Source organism: Condylura cristata, unplaced genomic scaffold (assembly GCF_000260355.1).
Source record: "Condylura cristata isolate star-nosed mole 26May11 unplaced genomic scaffold, ConCri1.0 scaffold00009, whole genome shotgun sequence".
Classification (NCBI taxonomy): domain Eukaryota; kingdom Metazoa; phylum Chordata; class Mammalia; order Eulipotyphla; family Talpidae; genus Condylura; species Condylura cristata.
The window spans coordinates 30,886,785-30,907,696 of NW_004567110.1; the positions used below are offsets into that span (position 1 = coordinate 30,886,785).

Here is a 20,912-nt window from a genome sequence, read left to right on the forward strand (position 1 = left end):
AGTATCATTAAAGAACACACTGAAGAAAAACATACTCTTTTCCACATAATGGAAAAAAGTCAATGGTTAAAAATGTTCATTAATTATATTTTCAGTTCTAGTTTTTTTCTTCTTAAAAAAAAATAAAATCAACCCTAATGACTTATGAAGCCTGAAAGTTTTGTTAGGCAAAATTATCTTGTCAATATAACGATAATGCTACAGTTTATTTTGTTATTCACAACCTTTAAAATTTATAAAGGACAAAGCTTTGGGAGTGCTCTTAAAATGTTAACTGAAAATGTATTTAAAAAGTATATTGGGGAAATGTCACACATTATAGCATAAAAACTATAAATGCCATTAGAGTTGTAAATACACTCAATGGACAGACCTAGTAATATAAGGCACACAGAGGAATTAATTTGTACCATTTCATGTGATGTTTACAGTGAACATCTACAAAACAGGGTGATCAATTAAAATAGGCAAAATGAGTCAGTAATCATATACTTTAAAGTTTCTAAGTAAATTAGAAAATATCTTTCAACATTTTTAACCACAAAACATTTAGAATAAGACAATGAACTAAAATCTAGGTTTCAACTTGGGATCAAATAATTTTGTAAAAATGATCTATAAATGACAAGGACATTTGTTCTGATTATCATTAAAAAGTGCTCAAAGCAAAAAAGCAGGCTTTTGTTTTGCTTCCTTGTTAATGTTTCTTAATTATGAATTGGTGAATTAAACACTATACATAATAGGACAATATATTCTATTATCACATTAAATTCACAAAGGTATATACTTATAAGTCATAAAAAAATAAATCTTCTTGTATAATAAAAAAGAAAACAATTTTCAAAAAATAATGCAAACTAACCTGTTAATCATGACATTTTCTTTTGCCATGATAATATGGCAACTTTTAAGTTACTCAACAAATTAAATCAGAAATCTTTGATCCACCAATGTTTTAGATGCCAAATTCTTCTGCCCTATTGTATTCCGGATAAATCTGAAAATCTGGGGAAAAAAATTAAGCAAGTCAGAATTTTAAAAAAAAATGAATAAAAGGAAAATTTAACATGCAGCTCAATTATCTAAATTAAACTAGCTACTATTCTCAACTATTTACTTTCCTCTTCTAGACATCTGAATGCCATGATTATATACAGAGCTACTTCAAGTCTATTATCCTCTTAAATAATATCAAAGCAGCATATGTTCCTATTTAGAATATATTTTGCTAATAACACAAATCCTTGGGCCTCCTTCGTGTCTAAGTCTCAGCACAATCACTGCTACTTCCTGAGCTCAATGTCCAGCCAGGGAGCTCACCTACAAATGGAGCAGCAGACTCTCCTGCTTTACCTGCTGCTCTCCTGAGCAGTGCATTTCAGTAGATCCACCTGTTCTGCTCCCCACTTTGTCTCTGGTGAATCTTTCATCTCTTGCACCTCTGGACTACACCTGTTCTTCTATACACACACAGAAATCCTTTCAAGTTTATAGAAATACACTTTTAAATGTTATTTCCTTTTTGGTAGGTTAATCAAATGATAAACCTTTACAACCCTGTGAAAGCAAATATCATTACTCTCTGCTAGGGGAATAATTATCTACTTCCAACAAGTCTTTTAAAAGAAACACACACACACACACACACAAACTTAACTTACCTCTTGTTGGAGGTATGTGAGACAAGCTGCTAAAATAAAACTTTGGCAAGCCAAATCCACAACACAGAAGAACAACAGGTCAAAAATAAGAAGAGTGGCTTCATTTCCATAATACAGAACACTGCTGAAAGAATAACCTTCATCTATAAAAAGATTTATAAAATATAAGTAAGAAATAAAAATTGAATAAACTTGTGAAAAAAATGGATATTTAAACACAATATGAACTAGTTTCTACTTGTAATACTTTATGAGTTACCAAAAAAATAACAATCATGAAAATTAGCTAGTCTACAAGATAAGGAACTTCGCTCCTTACAAACAGTTTCAACACTTGCACCAAGGGTTGGGTAATTGCTACTAGCACTGGGAATATCTAGGTGCTGATAATGTTCTATTTTGATCAGGGTGCAAGGGATAAATATAAGCATATATTTATCTAAATATATATTTAGATTGCAACAATTCACTGCTATGTAAGCTGTATCTTCACACAATATGCTCTTCTGTATATATACTGAGCTTGTATATACATAAAAAAAATTAATTCAGTTGCTCCTCTGACAGCTGCAGCAATGAATGACTTCATGTGAGATGCAACTTACTGCACGCCTTTACTGTCTCCTAAGATCTAGTCCCTTACAATTAATGCCTTTATCTCTTTCTAGATGTCCCAAAGATACCTCAAGACAACAACGTAGTCTAAAACTAAATTCTTTCTCTTGCCTTAATGACCTGGTCCTCGAAGACATAGGACCACCACTCTCCATCTCTTCAAACAAGCTGGAAACCTGGGCAAGTTTGATCAATCTTTTCTTCTACATCTACCTCTTTTTTCCTTAACATCACTGGCAATCTCTTTTTCTTTATTCAACATCTCTGCACCAGTGCAACCTGTGCCTGCAGAGAATTCTAGGCCATTCATGGACCTATCTTTCATGGGCTACTCAACAAGATACACAAGGGAATCCCAGGACTGGCACAACCGTGATGCTAAGTAACATGTAGTTGAAGACATTGGTTATACCAATTCTATTCTAAGCACACCATACCAGAGGCTGTCATAGTAAAAGTGACCCATATATGTAATATACTCTCTTTTTATGCCAAGAAACCAGATTTATTTACTATTCCTGTTATGGGTTCTACGCAATTTTAAGAATTTGGAAAAAGTGAAGCATTAAAGATTAATCACAAATGCTATTCTTCTTTAGGTATTTCAAAAATTTCCTACTGAACAAACCTTTTAAAATACAAGAATCTGATATATTTGTTTTATACTCCATTCTTACATGCACCACTGAATGTGGAATTCAGTGTTTTTACTATCTTGTAGAATGATTATTTGTATAGAATGACTGTGACATAATTGTATAGAATGACTGTGATATAATAAAACGGAACAAAGAAAACTATAGCTTTGTGACATTAATGAACTTAATTATATTTCCTGTTTTTATGTGAAGTTATAACAAGAGTAATGAGTTCTTCTTCAAACTTTGAAAATAGTAATCAAGTTCTACAAAGGTATTTGAAAGGTACCATTGTAAAAGATGCTTTTTTCCATTGGTTCCATAAATTCCATTCCAAGAATTCTTTCAAGAAGCAACTTATCTTTTATAAAGTAGTCCATTTCCTTATGAACCTAATATAAAGACAGTCATTTAACAAACAGCAGTGAAATAAATGTTTCCCAAATTAATGTACAACAGGAGAGAAATGAAAATTGAATAGCATGCAAAGAAAATATAGTCTCTAAAAAAGAGTGAATTTTCTACACCACATTTTATAACCAAGAAATATCCTAAAACGTTTAGTAATGGTTTACTGGGGGTGGGAAGAGCACATGGGACTATGGTGATGGCGCCTGGGTGAAATAGTGGTGGGAAGGCCATGGGGATTACAACTGAGATGAAAAATGTACGAAGTGAAGGATAATGTAAAAAATATATTTATAAAAAGTTTAATAATGTTTTAAATTTGATAGTTAATGTAAGTGTTTAGAGCTAGATATAATGAAAATCAATTTATAACAAGTTTTTCAAGTGTACAACCATAGTCTATTTCTACAATGAATTAATACTTATATTTTGGTAATTGGTAACAAAATTCTAGTACAGATACGTTTAAAGTAATCATCCTTATGGCAATAGACATATAAAGTCCCATCTTGACTCTCCCCTACATCACAGTATTAACTTCAGCAGACAGAAAAAAGGGGGGAGACGGGGAGTGGATTTCCGAAGTTCACTGACTTAATTCTCTGGAATTAACTGATATTCTTGATTAATTTTTTTAAATTGGATTTTGATTTTTAAATAGAATTGCTAACATACATACATGATCGATGAAAGATCCGAGAAATTTATTCATAGTGTGATATGCTTTTATGCTCTGCTCAAAAGTACTTGCTGATGAACTCAATAGTCTAGCAGGGCCATTGTTCTAATGTTAGAAAGAGACAAGAAGAAATGCGACATGTCTTATATTGGTGGTATTAAACAACACAAAATATTGGCACTATATATCTAAACTGTACTTTATACAAACCCTTGTTAGTGTTTCATGAATTCTGTCATAGTGTTGTCTCATCTGGCTAGAAATTGCAATCTGAAAAGTCTGGCCATCTGTGTTGGGTACCAAACCTCTCTGGCTACACAAGTTTTCCTGGAAAATTAAGAGATTTAAATGAAAATGCAATTTTTAGTTAGTATCACATATTGCCAGATTTGGAAGTCAATTGAAATTTTACTAAAACTGTTTTTGAGACAAAGATTTATGTTACCCAAGTTTCCTACTTCCTTCTAGGTTTGACTAATTTCTATTTTGTGATACCCTTTTGAAGGTTTTTTTTTAATTACCTCTTCTTTTCTGCCCTACTGAAAACAAATCTCACATTAAGTTCACTATATGTTGAAATTCTCATAATTTTTTATGAATCATTTTATTGTGCTGTAAAGGATACCAAACAACTAGTCTTAGAATTAGCTATAATTAAAAGCTGCAAATAGTCTCTCTTGCTTTCTAACACTTATAAACTGCTTGCTGAATTAACTACAGTAAAAACGCAGTAATACATAAGTGAAGAATTAATATTAGGGACTAGATACCCTTATCAGATCTCCTTGATATAACTTGATTCCTGACAATTATTAATATGCAAGATTTTGACCCCTCGCAGACATTTTCCATTTATGTTTCAAAGTCAGTGCAAATCCCCTTTATTTGCCTACTCCAGAGTTTCTCCTTTATTTAAACTGAACCACAAACAATATAATATGCGGTTTTCCATGGACCTAATGGAAATACACATGTAGTGAATCTTTCTATCTAAAAGGGGAGAGGCAGGGATATCTCCCTGATTAAGAAAAACACATACTATTGCAGAGAATTTATAAAATATGGAAAAGTACCCCCAAAAGAGGGGAGAAAAATCACTTACAATTTCAACACCTAAAGATACAAGCATTTTATTACATGTTTCCTCTAGGATATTCCAAGATGGCATAAAATGGGATCACACCAATTTCTTTTTCACTTAACATTATACACTGACCAGCTCGCCTACTATTTGATATTCTATAAAACATGATTTTTAATGTCAATCTAAGTATAGGTTTAACAGTCTCTCATTTTTACATGTTTTTGCCTATATTAAAAAAATACCTGAGATAAAATCTTGCAATGAATTAGTTACTCACATTGCTAATATTTTCTAGAGTTACACTCATAGAATAGCAAGTCAAAGATAAGGAACTCTTAAAAAAACTCTTGGTATATATATTGCTAAGTACCTTCTAGAAAACCTGTAAAATTTTATCTTCAGACCAGTAGTTTTATAAAGCCTATTTTACCATGTTCTTGAGGCTATTATCTTTTTTCAAAAGTTTGCTAATTTGGAGAAGGCCAAAATGTTATTTTTACATTAATTAATTTATAAATCAAACATTTTAAATATCTATAAGATTTTTTTGGCATGTGAATATTCTGTACTAATAAAAATAAAATCAGTCCTTGATACTTTCTATTCTCTATACTTTAGAATGTCATCTCCCAAATGGAAATATTCCTTCCTCAGTTTTTTTTAATCTTATATTACCTTTTCAACCAGTGTAATTTTTGATCGTTAGCAAACTAATCTAGTTAAATGGACTTAATAAATCACTCTTCTTAGAGGATACCATCTTTATGTTTTAAAAGTCTTATAAGTTGAAAGCAAAGTACTTAATTAACCCTCATAAGTTTATATTTTTCTTTCAAATTTGATTAGGGAAGTTTTCTAATGTATATAATAGAAAGAAGGGTAAACCACCCATCATCCAATTTCAACAATTACCAACTAACATGTTATCAATTTCTACCACCCTATGTACCAAAATCTATCGACCTACCTATTTCTTTTAAAGCAAATCCCAGATAACATTTATTTCATTTGTAAATAATTGTTTCTCTAATAGTCCTTTTAAAAAGTGTCATTTTTACACCTAGCAAATTAACCATTCTTTGATATTATGTAATAATTAGCCTACTTAATCTCCAAGATTTCCCCAGATTCTTTTTAGTTGAATTGTCTGACTTGATCCAAGTAATGTCTACACATTTTACTTGATTATTTTGTTTTTTATATCTCTCTTATTATCTCAGTATCTGATTCTACCATTACCATCACCATCCCTCTTTTTCATTTCATACTGATTGGCTGGAGACACTGTCTTATATTCTGGCTAATCAGTTTCTGTGGTATTATTTAATTTGTTCCTTTATGCACTAAATTTTTTTTTAACTAGCCTAGAGATCTGAGCATACTCAGGTTCAATTTTCTTAGGCAAGATTATATTTTGGGTGATATTATGTTACTTCCTATTACATTGTGACTGTAAATTCACAATTTGTTAATTTTTACTTGAAATAAGATTGAGCCAGTGTATAAATTATGTCAGTCGGATTTCTTATTATGATAAGTTTCTTATCAAGCTTCACTTAATTGTTTTAGTACTACTGATGATTAAAACCTATAGGTAGTAATCCACTAGTCATTATAAAATGATGATTTAATTTAGAATTCCTTTGACTTTTTTCTATTAAGAAAGAACTTTTCCTCCATTTATTTGATTGCTCTGAACTGCTCTGCAGCATTTAATTTGGTTCTTTCTCTTTATCAATGTTCAGGGTAATGAGCAGGCACTCTAGAAACTTTCAAAAGTAATCAATGAGGATTTCTTGAAAACATTATTACAAATCCTGTATTAAGCAAAGGGAACCCATCTCTCAAAAACCAAAAGCTATGAAATAAATTCATACCGCTTCTCTTTTAAGATTCATATTCATTTCTTCCATATTAGTATCTGCATGCCCATGTACCGATCTACCATGAATATAATACCCAAAGCATTTGTGGGATAACAGAAACACTGATATCTATAAAAACAAAAGGAAAAGGAGCCATTAACAACTCATTTGTAAAACAACTAAATTAAGTTTTTCTTAAAATTGCTTCTTTTCACTCAAACTAATGATGGTTGGGGATAATAAACAAGTAAGGGATAATGAGGTTATTTTGTAAAAGTGCGTAGAAAAGAGATTGAAGATAATTTCCAAGGAAGGAACACTTTAGGTTGATCTCTGAAAACTTTTCAGGCACTCTTGGCTGAGTGAACTATTTGGTGGCACAAAAAATTCATAATTAAGAAACTGAAAATAAAGAAGAAAAAAGTAAAGCAGTAAATATTAACTTGTAGCTCATTGTAACTATCTCTGGAGTTAACAACCAGGAGAAAATTAGACTGAAAATCCAATTATACCAAATCAATTTTAAAGCCTCTTTTAATGGGCACATGACCTTTAAAAAGGGAAAATAAGAGTTGTGAGATAGTCAGGAAATACTTACATTGCTCATACAGCATAAATCAACAAATTGCCGAATTTTATCTTCTATAAATCTCTCATAAAACACAGCAAAAAACATGATCTGAAACATTAAGCCAAGCACATGCGTATTAGCTTTAAGGATTTAATTTTCTTTTATAGCCACAGTGTAGAATCTTAAGGAAAAAAAGTTCCAACTAAGAATGCAGTGATCTCTACTGGTTCCAGTGGAATAAAATTCTACTTGTCATTCTTGACTCTAAGTCAAAGGAAGATGGATTTGGAATTCTGTTAAGATTCATTGAGGTATCCTATTTTGAATTTTTTTTTTTTTTTTAAGATTTATTTATTCGTACAGAACTGGGGTACAGGCCAGAGATGCGGAGGGGGAGAGGATTCACCATAAGACAGAGTGGGGTGCCGAACAGGCAGATCGACGAAGTACACTGCTGAGGGGATCAGCGGGCGGGTCAGGAGAGGTCTGCCGCGCCATGTGGTCACCTCCGGGGCAGGCGGGGATGGAACTCATGCGGAAATGGTTTAAGTTTCCTTGTGCTGTGCTTTAACCCGCTGTGCTACCAGGGTGGGCCTATTTTGAGTTTTAAACCTTTTTTATGTCATTAAAACAAGAAAGGATAAACATAGGGAGAAAAAAGTGACTTTAAACAATGAAAAATTTAGGATAAACCAGATTGATGTTTAATTCTACAATTCTGGCCATCTCATAAATCTCAAAGCCATGTCTTTCAAACCTGGTCTTCCTTAACCGGTGGCTCATAAAAAACATAGTAAGTATTCTATTTCAACTACAGATAATGTGATAAGAACTTATAGGTTATGGTTGCATATGTCTTCTTAGATTTAGTGACAATACCAATACCAATAAAGAGAAATCTTACAAATTACAAAAGTTTTCATTGTAGACCTTTCTGGATATGCTTCAGAGAAAGCTATCATTTCCTAACCAACCACTTTAAGGCTGTCCCCACGGTTCCTGCTGTTCCCTATTCCTACTTTCCACTCTCATCTCCACTTACTATCTTCTCTCTCTACGGATGCCCTTCACAGCAGCTGTCATAATTTTAATTTGTTCTTATTAAAGCATATCCCGCTTTTCAACACAGTGCATAGTATATAAAATGTACTCAACTGTGTAAATAAATAAAAGAAGCAACAGCAGCACTTTTAATGGCACTTATATCTGGTGACTGAAAAACATTATATGATCAGTCTACAGCAACCTTTATTTGGTCAACTATCAATGTGACATTTTCTAATAAAAATATAAGGAAAGGCAGTTTATCTTTGGATCTCTGTCCTTTTCCCCCCATTTTTCATTTTTTATGTTTATGGAGGTAATATTAGGTCACAATACTATATATGACATGGGGAGAGGTTCATACTTCCTCAGATGTTGCCACACCTCTCCCACCATCAAAGCCCTTACAGTCCTTTACAACAGACCACTGGCCAAGCCTCCCAACTGTGAGCTATCTCTACTGTAACAGCATCTGATTTCCAAGAACACTTTCCTAAACACTCAATAAACATATTTCTTAAGCCCTTTTAAAGAGCATGTAAAAGCATAATATTCAACTTTTTAGAATTAAAGGATTAAATTTAAAGTTGAAAAGGGTAGATAAATAAAAGGAGTAAACCATAAATTCTAACATTATGAAAAACAAGAAGAGTTTAGAAACAAACTTAATGGTACTACAGCAAGTTGTTTAAGGAGCCCTTAAAGGCACCTGAGGAATAATCACTAGAATCCTCAGAATATTTCCAGGGAGAGAAATACTCCTGTTCAGAATGAAAGTAAAAAGAAATGAAGGTGTTTAGGTGGTGCCGCTGGAGACCATCAGCTGTTGCCCCACCAATCCTTTCTCCTGGGGACAGACTGTTTCTTTGTGTGGGCACAAGGTTGTTCAGCTTAAAAGATGTCATTACTGCGAGGTGTGGCTGTGTGGCTAAGTTCTAGCCAAGGAGACAGTGAATAGCACTTCTTTAAGAAGTGCTCCTCTTTGAGAGCTTTTTCAGCCACTATGGAGTAGGAGGAGAACTTAGCATGGAACTACAGAGGCAGTTCAGAACAGGCTTCTGGGTCATGCCAGCCCTGCACTGTTGACTTTTTCTTTCTTTAAACTATATGACAGGAGGAATAAAGGTCACTTTTATTTGGCGCTGCTATTATGGTTGTTATACACAAGCAAATATGAAAGGCTTTGGCAGTATTCCTGTAAATTCTCTATATCCAGATGAATATGACCCATTCACAAAAATTTATACTGACAAGTGTAGAAAATAAAATATCCTCTGACCATTAAATTGATGACAAACATCAAACCCCACATTCTTTTGACTCCATCTTATCTCACATTCTAACTTTTGTCTTTTCTTCCTGATTGTCAAATTATCCCTTATTAGCTCCATCCCTATAGTTTTAAGTTTGAACAAGTCTCACTAATTAAAATAAGTGTATGTTTAAATAGTCTAAATTCTGGGGCATCTCCAGTGGTGCAGGGGCTAAGTGTCAACACCATGAAGCAAAACACAGCCATTGCAGCACGAGTTTGATCCCCAGCCCCAGAGCTAACCCACATGGCGCAGCAGACTTCTCCTGTCTCACTTGCTGCTCCCCTCAGCAGTGTATTTCAGTGGATCTGTTTATTCTGCTCCCCACTCTGTCTCTGGTGAATCCTCTCACCAACCCCACATCTCTGGCCTACATCCTAGCTTTTGTATGCATAATAAAAATAAATCTTAAAAAAAGTAAATTACAAAAAAAAAAAACCATAAAAGATGGTAAAAGAAGCAAGCATAGAAAGGAGCCTCCTTTGGAGTCACAGGACCTGAGACTAAGTAATTTATTTGAAGTTTCAGTTATTTCAATAAATACTTGCAATAAAATTTCACAAGTTACCTGCAATCTGAGTATGATTTAATGGCATCTAAATAAATATAAACAGAAGAAGAAAAGAATATTAAGGGCAGCTTAGCTATCACTGTAGGGGTGCGTGCGTGTGTGTGTGTGTGTGTGTGTACACGTATAAAGAGACCATTATATGACTAGAAAGCCAAAAAGTGAAAGACCCTTTAGAGCCCCACTATTGATCAGATAAACTCTGAAATCAAAGTACCTTGTTTCAAATTCCAGTTCTGCCAATCACTAATTGTATGAGTTTAGGTAATTATTTAATCTTTCTGCCCCTCAGGTCCTCATCTGTAAAATGAGTATACTAATAGAACCTAACTCCAAGGGCTACTATAAAAATTAAGTTAACATGTGAAATACAACTCATTAATACAGTGTATGGATTATAACACTATGTAAGATTTATTGTTGTTGTTCTTGTTCTTGTCACCTTTTTTCTGCAATAGAGATCAGGATGTGGAGAGTATTTGAGGACAATAAGTTGTAACCAGAGTTGTAGATATCCAAGAGCAATGTTGCTTAAAAGTAAAATCTCTTGTTACCTGCATAAATCCAATGGCTAACCAGAGAGCAGTAGATACTGCGTATCTCAGAATGCGGCTATATGGAGCTATATAGCTCACTGGGCTTCTGGAAAGACTGCTTGATGCGTCCATTAATGCTAAGTACTTGAAACCTACAACCTGGAGTAAGAGGAAAATGACAAAGTCTTAAAACAAACCAACCCTCCTTTAGACTGAAAATGAGACCGTTTTCCTACGCTTCACTTTGAAAAATCTAATAGTCAAGTGTGTATACACAGTAGGAAATCTAGATAAAAATAATTGTTTTTAGTTACAAAGTGTTTAGTTAGAGCATATGGTATTCTGTTTACATGACAAATATAACCTTAAGGTCATCTATATTAACAAAGCTCAAATATCTGTCAAAAGAGTAAAATTTTCTTTTGTATACTACCAACAACAAGTAGAATTCCTTCAACTTTTAAAAGAACAGGCACTATGCAAAACATGCTTTTATACTTGACTTCTAAAATGTCTTCTGAAGGAAGACATTCTTTTGATAAAAGAATATCATGATTAAGTTTGGTGTGAGTAGTACACTCATCTCCAATGCCTTCCACCCTTCTAGAATAAATTCTGACAAGTTTTACAGTAAAGAAAATCTACATGACTTTAGTGAATGCAGTGTTTTCTAAATTTTCTGCCTTGACTATAAAACTGCTTTTTGTGTAATACATTTTAGGTTTCTAGAAAACATTCTCTAGAGAACACTAAATTATTCAAATATTGTTCCTTTGTCCTAAGCCTCTGAAATATCATGTATATGCTGAAATATCACTTATATGTCTTCTTCTAGTTTCAAAAATAAGAGGAAAGGAAGAAAAAAAGGAAAAAGAAAGGCAAACAAACATAACAGTTAATAATTCATATGTAACTTATTTAAGAAGTTAATTTCTGAGAACACATGATTCATAGAAACAGTTTCCACTGTTCTAAGGTGGTAGGGGAGTGAGAATTATTTAATGGATGCAGATTTTGGTTTTACAAGATAGAATTCTAAAGACACAGTTAATAATGTGAATGTACTTAACACTACTGATCAGTATACTGGAAATGGTTAGAATGGTAAATTTTATGGCACATGTTTTTAAAAAGTCATTCCTTTTTAGTGATTTGGTAACAGTATTTTACTTACAGAAAACTCTTCCACTGACATGCAAACTTAGCTGGAATATTTAAATTAACATTTAGGAGGTACCCCAAAACTTCATAATGATGTCAAACAGTTCATACCTCCAAGAGGAAGAGGACAGTAAGTACTTGAAAGAGTGGATTGATTTTTCTCACAGTCTGAATTTCATTCCATTCCTTTGCTACAAAATAAGTTCTCCATATACTTACAGGAACGGTAGCACTTCGAACACCACCCTCACCTGGTCAAAGAGATAAAGTGAGTAAAAGGGTCTTCGCTCCCAAGGGTAGGAAAAAATTTTGATAAAATGGATATTTCAGTTACCTTCAACAGCTTTAAGAACTTTTCCTTTAGGTCGTTCCCAGTCAATAAAGAATATATCAATGGTAATTTGGGATATGAGTTTATGCAAATATTGCAGAGCCTGCAAATGACAGACAAAATACCAAAAAGTATCCACAGTAGTCTGTTTGCAAAACCAAACAAACATCTCGAATATGTAATTTTCACAGATGTTAAATGAAGTTACAATATTGGAAGTCATCAAATAACCTGGAAACAACAAATTCACAGAATTTTCATACATACGCTCATTTACCTTTCCTTCTTTCATCTTTAACATAGGGATATTAAAAGGGAGACACATTCGACCTCAAACAGGGATCCTGCATAATCCACTCTTTCCCAAGGTTTCCAAAAGCATACTTTGGTCTTTAGACTGCCTGACTTCTTTATAAGTCAAGATGCTTTTCAACTGTAATTTGCTTGTCCTAATTAAAGTTTCATGATAGTCTTGTCTTTTTCTCTTTCTGATATTAAACAAAAAGTGTTGCTGAAATACATCTTTTTCATTTACAGAAGTATTGGTAGTATATTTAAACTAAGGCACTCTTCCTGGATACATTATTGATCATGGGATAAAACTTTCATACAGACTGATTCTTCTCTGCAAGGAGCTCACAGGTCAGTGACAATATAATTATCATCGTAATACAGTGGGATGAGATCTACCACAAAATGTAAAGAGCTTCATATACATTGACAGAACCAGGAGGAGGGAAAGGTATTTCCATAAAAAGGAAAGACATATGAAGGTCAGAAAAATCTCTTTTAAAATTTCAGCACATTATCTAAGATGATACCTTTAACTTCAATAATAGACAAAATTCATGCCTGATGATAGTTTGTCACATTGTGAACATGTCATCAGATTTTAAGGAAAAATGTTTATCAAATTACCTATACTTCATGCTAATTCAAACATATTTATGCTTAAGAAAAATATTTAAGTAGATTTTCTGAATGAGCTCTATTATAATAAAAGTACACTTTCTATGTAAAATAGAAAATTCAAACTTCCCTCAAAATTAAGCTAAATTATACACCAAAGATTTTGAAAACATTTGAATGATGTAACAAGTTTATTAACATGTCTTTGAAATTCAATAACCTGTCTTTTGAAACATACCTTCAGAGCAAAAGCACATCCCACATAAGTAACAAAACGTTCTTCCTGAAATGGCATTGGTAGAAAAACAGAGACAGACTTCTGTGCCTATGATAAAAATTACACCATTAAAAATGATCACACCAGGTTTCCAATAAGCCCAATTTATAAGCAAAAGAAAACATAAGAGGGAAGCTTGTTATGCACTAAATAAACATAGCATAATGGGGAATGGTGAGTTTAGCACCCACCTCAATACTTTTGATAAGAAATATACCTAAATCAAGAGTTCCTTTATTAAGAGAGCTTACCAGATATTCAGATATTGGCATTTAGGTTATAGTTATAAACTCACTTTGAAGAAAATCAGCCAATAAAGTCCTGTTCCCACTGTGATGATGAAGAAAACATTAGCCAGATCACCAGCATAATATATCAAGAATTTCAAAACTGTCTGCAATTTAAAAGAGAGTAACAGCTATTACAGATGCAACCTATTTATACTGTCACTTTTAATAATTTATTATCTATCTAGTTTCCCAGACGTGAAGCCTTGTTTCATGGAGCCATGAATCAGGGAGAAAGACTGTGGCTTCTTCCGAGATCAGCATTTGGATTCCTACCTTTTGGTCCATTTCCAATAGCTTTCTTATTCAATCTTCTCACTTTTTGCCATCTAAGAAAGTTAGACTGCATCCTAATCTTCTCCTACGTTAGAACCTTTAACCCCAATCTATTCTCTCTACTATCAACAGAGTTAGCTTTCTAAAATGTAAATAAGATTTGAGTCACATCCTTTTTTAAAAACGGAGGGTGAATCCTCACTAAAATGTAAACTTCCACAACCTAGATCAAAAGTGGCTTTTACCCTCATTTGCCAGTTCCAACTACTTATTCAGTAACCACTCTACAGCTTCAATTATTTTGTGGAATGAAATGGACATTGTTTCATCAAATGTTTTCCCCTTCACTCTGACAAACCCTGGTGAGCTCAGAGGGCAGAGAACATGTCTGTCTTTGTTCACAAGCAGAACTCCCAGCAGCCCATAGATGCTGGCACTGAGCCAGAAGGCCCTCACTGACTTTGTGGAGTGCACTGATAATCCAACATAAAGTTCACATCTCTCGCATCTCAGTAAGTGTTTCTTCACTATCCCAGACAGTAAGTCAAGCCCCCCTCCTCCGATTCCTTCGGCTTTAGACTCACCAAGTTATCCTGGCACAACCAAGTCACTTGGTGGCCTTTAAGAGCAAAACGGAAGAACCATCTCTATTACTGAATAGTTAAATAAGTAGAAAATTTAGTTAACCTTTACAATTTCATCATGTGTAAAATGGGAATGATAAAAAATACCTAACTTCATAGAAATATTGTGAGGATTAAACAAATTGTACAAGTAAAGATATAAGAAGTACCTGGGACATTCTAAATAATCAAAAAAATAGTAGATGTACATGTACAGATTAAAGGAGAAGCAAAACTATTAAATGAGAAGTTAATAGAAGAAAACGTCAAAAATAAAAATTTTTATATTTCCTGTTCAAGAAAAGAACATGTAGGTAAAATAACAGACAGATTACACTTAAGATATTTCAATGTTGAAAATCCAAAGGCTATTTAAATTTTGAAAAAACAAAATAGACCTGGAAATAACAAGAGAAACTGGGAACCTAAGAGAAATGTAAGTAAAGGATATAAACAGAACTCACAGGAAACACAAATGATTTCAAAGCATATGAAGAATTATCAGAGAAACAAACAAACAAACAAAATCAAGAAACACATAGCACTTATACCAAAAGCCTGGCATGAAATTGGAAAGACTGGGAAAGTCAGGTGTTGGTATAGATATGTGGAAATGACTCCTGTGGGCGGTGGTGCAGACTGGCACACAGTGTGGGAGGCAAATGAGCATTGCCTATTCCTTTCCCAATAGTATACATCGGAAAAACTCAAGGAAAGTTCTTACTCCTCCTCTAGCTGTGTTTTGCTGGAAGGAAGTAAAGTAGGTCAAAATAACGGCATACTTTAAAAACCCCTGAGAGCATACCTGTAGATCAATCAAAGGACTCCCAATGCGCCTCTTCCACCCTGCTGTCCTCAAAAGAGATGATAAAACAGCTAGCCCACCTAGCACCCCCAAAGCAATCTGAGGAGAAAAAAAAAAAAGAGAGCACTTTGAATATATGTACCTTCCCTTACTCATTCATGTCAAAAAATACTGTAAAGAGACAATACTCAAAAAATGGCAAAGGGTCTGTTTAAAGCCCACAGGAGCCAAGCTAACAGAACTCCCAGTGGCCAGATATGGGACAACTTGAATAACAAAATAAATACTAGTGGGTTATAATTGCTGAATAAAGTAAATATCCACAAGTTCATATTGATTTTAAAAAAATGAATAAATAAATGTGGGCAAAGGGACAGTTCCTCTTTAAAATTTTAATGACAAATACAGAAGATGGAAATGGAAAATCACCAAGTAAATATCATAGTGATCATTTCTATAGGCAAGAATCATTAATGCAGGTTAAAAGTTAGAGGGCAGGGCCCTCCCTGGTGGCGCAGCGGGTTAAAGCACTGCAATGAGAAGCTAAAGCCATTTCCGCATGAGTTCGATTCCCGCCTGCCCTGGAGGTGAAAACATGGCGTGGCAGACCTCTCCTGACCCGCCCACTGCTCCCCTCAGCAGTGTACTTTGTAAATCTGCCTGTTCTGCTCCCCACTCTGTCTCTGGTGAAGCCTCTCACCACCCCTGAGGCTCTGGCCTGTACCCCAGTTCTGTATGTACAAATAAATAAATCTTTAAAAAAAAAAAAAAAGTTAGAGGGCAAAAGAAAAATGAGAAAGAGGATAGTTGTATATTCTTAAAATGTCTGCCTACAAGATTCTTATTAATTATAAATGGAGAATAAAATGGCAAATTCTGCAGACACCATCTTAGCTGTATGACCTGTATAAGATCACCAAATATGATGTATATTGCCATCCAATACCTTCTAATATGCTGTACTGAGAAGGTCCCAGAGACCACCATTTCTGTGGCCTTTGCACTAAAATTATATCTAGTCTTAGGTATCTATCACTGAGGGTCAAAGTAATCAACAAGTATTCTTCAAAAGTATTAGGTTCTGAAAGACTATAACAGACCAAGGAACTTTCACAAATCAAAGGAGACTTGGAGACAGAATAACTAAAAATAATATGCAATCCCAGTCTGGACCCTGAAATGGAAAAATGATGGTTAAAACACTTGTGAAGTTTAAAAGAATACCCAGATTAAGTAACAGCACTATCTCAGTATTAATTTTCTGGCTATGATTACTGTCCTCCGGTTATGTGAGATGCTAACTTTAGGGAAGGCTGGGTTGTGGGTGTATAGCAAAGCTTTTCATTTTGACAATTTTCCTGTACATCTAATAAAACCATTTTAATTGAAATATATACTGTAAAAATTTAACAGGTAAAACTTACATCTGTCTGGACAAACGCTTCTCTTTGGTTCATTTCATATTTGACTGAGAAAGAAACCTGATAGTTAAAAGAACAAATTAGCCATAATGAGATTAAATAACACAAACCTACTTTTCTATTACAAAAACATTTATAGTAAGGTAAAGATTAAGAATTATACTTTTAATAATGATCTTAAAATTGTATATGCAGATGCTCATTTACAATAACACATATGTAAATTTATATAATGTTATCATGCACTATTACTTCAATAACAGATTTTGGAAAAAATACATTTGCATCTGGATTTGATCATAAACATCATATTTTCAAAACTATCAACTATGTCAATATAGCTGACACTTATTTAAATGAGTTTAATTGCCTGGGGAAGCAGGAGACAGCCTACCTGGCAGCAGGACCAAACTGAATTCTCTAGTTTACTTTAGTGCTACTAGTAAGTAAAGCTGAATCTCTTTTTGCCTACTGAAGTGTTTGCTTATCAAGCAGGTAGGCTGGTGAGATGAAAATACACATGCCTACACAAAATGAGAGCTCCTAGTTCAATTAGGCCAGAAGACAAAATCCTAATAGAAGCCAGACGGCCAAAGAGAGAAGAAATTAGACGCTGGGCACCCCAGAATCCTAAGTAGAGATGACCAAGTGCTGTGGATGCTGTCACTGAAAAACTTAAATTCTTGCTTCTCTACACTTAGGATTCTTGCCACTATCAGTTAAAAAAATAGTCCAGATTTGACTATATAAAGGAGAGTTTACTTTAAATTTGAAAAAGGACTGTGCTTTGACCATAATGTAACTTGCATTGTATTATAGTGTTACATAGGGACTCTGAGTAGTAAAAAACTCACCTTCACAGACTGGCTGTCAGGATCCTTAATATCAATATCACTATAGGAAATGGTTAGTAAAGGAGGGTAGATGTTTCCACTTTTTGTGTTTGGTACAAGGTGGATGCTATTTAGGAGAAAATACATTTCTAGTTACGAAGATATCTAGTCCTTAAAAATACACTTAACTTAGGGCCCTCCCTGGTGGCGCAGCTGATTAAAGTCCAGCACTAAGAAGCTAACGTTACTTCAGCATGAGTTCGATCCCTGCCCTGGAGGTGACCCACATGGCATGGCAGACCTTCCCTGACCCGCCTGCTGCTCCCCTCAGCAGTGCACTTCATCAATCTGCCTGTTCTGCCCCCTACTCTGTCTCTGGTGAATCCTCCCACCACCCCTGCACCTCTGGCCTGTACCCCAGTTCTATATGCATAAATAAATTCCTAAAAAAAAACCAACTTACTAATTTATTTTGAATTTAAATGTATAGTCTTGGTAACTTCAGGACCAAATGATTAATAAGAACATCTGTTAGAGAAGTTGAAATCTAATCTAATGGTCCCAACACAAACTATCTTAAATGAGCTTTAGATTTGGTTTATAATCTAGAAAAATTTCGTGCTATTCCAGTCCAAATGTCCTTACTGTTTTCATCTGATACTAGCAAAACCTTTCTATATGAAATGGTTTCACAGTTACACAGTGCATTAGAAGTTTGTTTACCTCAGTGATATTTGGGTCGCAACTCGAATTACTCTTGGCCGACTTCCTAAGTCATTTTGTCGTCCACTTAGGGCATCCACTAAGAAAATGCGTCGAGTCAGAAGCCATTTGTCAGAATTACTGTCTTTTATGTTAAAAGAAAAAAAAAGACATTAAAAAATCTTCAAATTGCTCAAGATAGCTCTCAAGAAGTATACTGAGTAAATCTGAAACACAAAACTAAACTATCTGTTTTCATATAATTGCAAAAATAGCCATGGAATATAAAAAAATCCTGGTAGTAGCCTTCTCCACCTCACTTTAATGTCTTCTGAGTCTTGGATATTCCATCAACTTGAAAGACTTTTCCTGTGAGTTTCCTTGAAAAAATAGGTTTTAAAATATGGGAAACAAAAGCAGCTAATTTTTATAAAAAGCAGCTCAAGGACAGTTTAAAGAAGCTTTAATTTATAGCTGTATTAGTATTCCTCAGGATACCTTTAGCAATAATATAATTTCTTAACAATAAGCTCCACACATTCAGGAAAAAGGTTAAAATCTATGTCAGCAATCTTACTGTTTTGCTTTGCGGTCTGCTACAAAAAAACCACAGGGGAGAGAACTCAGACCTTTCTTATAATCCATTGTTATTAAATAGACACGGTTACTTGTTTATTGGTTTGAGATCAGAGAAGGGTGGTATGTATAGATGTCTTACCTTGGTTCACAAATACGTGACTACGTTGAAGCTTTAGATTTAATACAGGCACAGCCCAAATATATTGTTGTTGATTTTCATTAGTGTATTCAAAGTACACATCATAAAATATAGGAGTGGGAAAGTCAGTTAAGATCTTAGAGATAGAAATTTCACACTGGAAAATAAAATTAAAAAGAAAAGCAACTCAGTTGAAAATATGAATATGTATTATCTTTAAAGGAATGCTTTAAAAATCCTGTAGGCAAAATACCTTTAAACTAACTTATTTATATGCATTTGCACATGGTTTCCAAAATACTGTTATAATATTGCCTGGTTCTTCTACAACTCAGCTGAGGAGAATATGCCTTCATTCCCAAATTAAGGGTACAATGGAGTGCTTTAAAATGTCCCTGTCCTGGCCCTCCCTGGTGGCGCAGCGGGTTAAAGCACTGCACTGAGAATCTAAAGCCACTTCCGCATGAGTTTGATTCCCGCCTGCCCGGGAGGAGACCACATGGCGTGGCAGACCTCTCCTGACCCGCCTGCTGCTCCCCTCAGCAGTGTACTTCGTCGATCTGCCTGTTCTGTTCCCCGCTCTGTCTCTGGTGAAGCCTCTCACCACCCCTGAGCCTCTGGCCTGTACACCAGTTCTGTATGTACAAATAAATAAATCTTTAAAAAAAAAAAAATGTCCCTGTCCTAAGGGATGAGGTCTTACTTCTTTCTCCTGAGGTACAAAACTGTCTATGAGATGGTTGTCCCAAGAGCCAGATTTATTGCCCACCCCACTCTCCCAGTCTTTGGTCCATTCATGCTAATCTACTAGAAGTGCTGAAATATGATGCACTAGTCTGTCTCTTTGACATGGCAAATGTTGTCACTGCCTGACATTCTCTTCTGTGTTCTCCCAGAAAACATGTTCTCATTCTAGAAATTCAAGTCACACTATTCCTATGAAACCTTTCTATATTGCTTCTCCCCCTCAAAATTACTGATGGTCTGTCCTTTGTAGACATATATACCTGAAGAACAACATCATATTCTTAGCAGTTTATTTCTATCTAGTTGTTTTCTCTACTAAACTGTGAACTACTTGAGAGACAACCAGGTTTAATGGAAAAAAACTGTATTTCTGAAACCTAGGAGAACACTGGCTTAAGCAAATAATTTCAATGAGTAAATATCTTCATCTAAAGCACAGATAATATGTATCTCACATAGGGATTTCATGAATCAGATATGGTAATGTGATAGAATGCTGACATTTTATCACAACACCAGGCAATTAACAAATGTTGATTCCCATAAACAAGATAGGCAAAAAAAATAACATTTTTTTTTCAAAATAACACATAAATTGTTTCTGATTATAAAAGTAAACTTATGTTCATGATAGAATTTTGAAAATGTAAGAAAAAAAAACATCTATAATCCCACCATCCAAAGCTAATCATATACATGTGCTTTCTTCTAATCTGTTTTCTATGATGCCATTTTTTGTGTGATTTTAACAAAGCTGAAATCACAGTTTTGTTCTCTCATGTGTATATGTATTTTATCAAGAAGCATTTTTGCAAGGTTGTAAATGTCTTTCAGACA

At 34.2% G+C, this 20,912-nt stretch overlaps 1 protein-coding gene across 2 annotated transcripts in view; it reads right to left on the minus strand.

Moving 5' to 3' along the window:
* Positions 1-819: 819 nt before the first annotated feature.
* TMEM67 (transmembrane protein 67) overlaps positions 820-20,912 on the minus strand; it is a 31,990-nt gene continuing 11,897 nt past the window's right edge. For both annotated transcript variants that reach the window (XM_004679733.2, XM_012722823.1), the window contains 17 exons: positions 19,329-19,485; positions 18,632-18,755; positions 17,930-18,035; positions 17,079-17,135; positions 15,655-15,753; positions 13,959-14,057; positions 13,625-13,711; positions 12,481-12,580; positions 12,258-12,397; positions 11,004-11,144; positions 7,552-7,632; positions 6,966-7,082; positions 4,215-4,331; positions 4,005-4,109; positions 3,207-3,309; positions 1,665-1,807; positions 820-1,008 (listed from right to left, as the gene is read on the minus strand). In XM_004679733.2, the coding sequence (XP_004679790.1) occupies positions 928-1,008; positions 1,665-1,807; positions 3,207-3,309; positions 4,005-4,109; positions 4,215-4,331; positions 6,966-7,082; positions 7,552-7,632; positions 11,004-11,144; positions 12,258-12,397; positions 12,481-12,580; positions 13,625-13,711; positions 13,959-14,057; positions 15,655-15,753; positions 17,079-17,135; positions 17,930-18,035; positions 18,632-18,755; positions 19,329-19,485 (1,857 nt within the window). In that variant the 3' untranslated portion in view covers positions 820-927. The remainder of the gene's footprint in view (positions 1,009-1,664; positions 1,808-3,206; positions 3,310-4,004; positions 4,110-4,214; positions 4,332-6,965; positions 7,083-7,551; positions 7,633-11,003; positions 11,145-12,257; positions 12,398-12,480; positions 12,581-13,624; positions 13,712-13,958; positions 14,058-15,654; positions 15,754-17,078; positions 17,136-17,929; positions 18,036-18,631; positions 18,756-19,328; positions 19,486-20,912) is intronic.